Genomic DNA, 1,099 nt, shown 5'->3' on the forward strand with positions numbered 1-1,099 from the left:
CCACTATGAACTTCCTCCCCCAGCCTCTCTTCTAGTGAAATGTTCTTGCTTTAATTCAAAGGACTATAGTACTAGTAATTAAAACAAGCACCTCAAGGCATTTGCAGGGATTAAGGTTACAACGGGGTAGGCACTGTACAGCAACGAGAAGAAAAATCCTGCTATCATGGATTTACAGTTAGAGGAGTACCCCAAAACTGGCACTGAGTTTGGTTTGGGGATGCTTGTGGCTAGTAGGAGTGCCTAGTGAGGTGTCCTTAATGGGCCAGATTCTTACCTTTATTGCACAATTTTTGTTTTTTAGGTGAAATCAGATGCTACTGTGATGCTGCACACTGTGTTGCAACCGGCTATATGTGCAAATCTGAGCTTAGCGCCTGCTTCTCCAGACTGCTTGATCCTCAGAATACACATTCCCCACTAACTCATGGCTGCTTGGACTCTATTGCAAGCACAGCTGATATCTGCCAAGCCAAACAAGCACAAAACCACTCTGGCACCACCACCATGTCCACATTGGAATGCTGTCATGAAGATATGTGCAATTACAGAGGACTGCATGATGTTTTGTCTCCTTCCAGGGGTGATACTTCAGGTAGGGCAAGGAAGCTTCAGTGAAACCTCTCTTCTGTCTGTCAGGCTGGTGACAGTCAGAACTTTGTATGTCTGCTATTGATTTAGTTGTTGCTGTAAGTAGAGACACCAGAGGGGGGAGCGGGTGGTTGGATGCAGGGGAGCAACATTTCAGCTGAATAGCTTTTTTTCTTTTTTTTTTTTTTTTTTAATTTTATTTTTTTTGCCTGCATTAATGTTAAAGGTCTATCTTTACAACTTGTTATTGCATCGAAGAAGCAACAGCAATGGTATTTCTAGTTAAATCAGCTATCAGGGTAAGAAATTCCATGTTATAAATAGCCTTAGAAACTCATCTTTTTCTTTATAGGAGTATTTTCAGTAGATACTGCAGAGTGTGTAGCTGTTGCTCCTTAAACTTGCCCCTGTGGCATTTAATGGAGTTGCTTGTGTATAAACCAGTTGTTGATACTGATAAGCTTCAACTTTTTTTTCCTTTGCAGGACAAGGGAGCAGATATCAGCAT

At 41.7% G+C, this 1,099-nt stretch overlaps 1 protein-coding gene across 1 annotated transcript in view; it reads left to right on the forward strand.

Annotated features, from left to right (window-relative positions):
• The first annotated feature begins 309 nt into the window (after positions 1-309).
• BAMBI (BMP and activin membrane-bound inhibitor) overlaps positions 310-1,099 on the forward strand; it is a 1,580-nt gene continuing 790 nt past the window's right edge. Inside the window, 2 exon segments of the mRNA XM_010014764.1 lie at positions 310-595; positions 1,077-1,098. Coding sequence (XP_010013066.1) covers positions 355-595; positions 1,077-1,098 — 263 coding nt within the window. The 5' untranslated portion in view covers positions 310-354.

The sequence above is a fragment of the Nestor notabilis genome, unplaced genomic scaffold, assembly GCF_000696875.1.
Source record: "Nestor notabilis isolate BGI_N333 unplaced genomic scaffold, ASM69687v1 scaffold13585, whole genome shotgun sequence".
In the NCBI taxonomy this organism is placed as follows: domain Eukaryota; kingdom Metazoa; phylum Chordata; class Aves; order Psittaciformes; family Psittacidae; genus Nestor; species Nestor notabilis.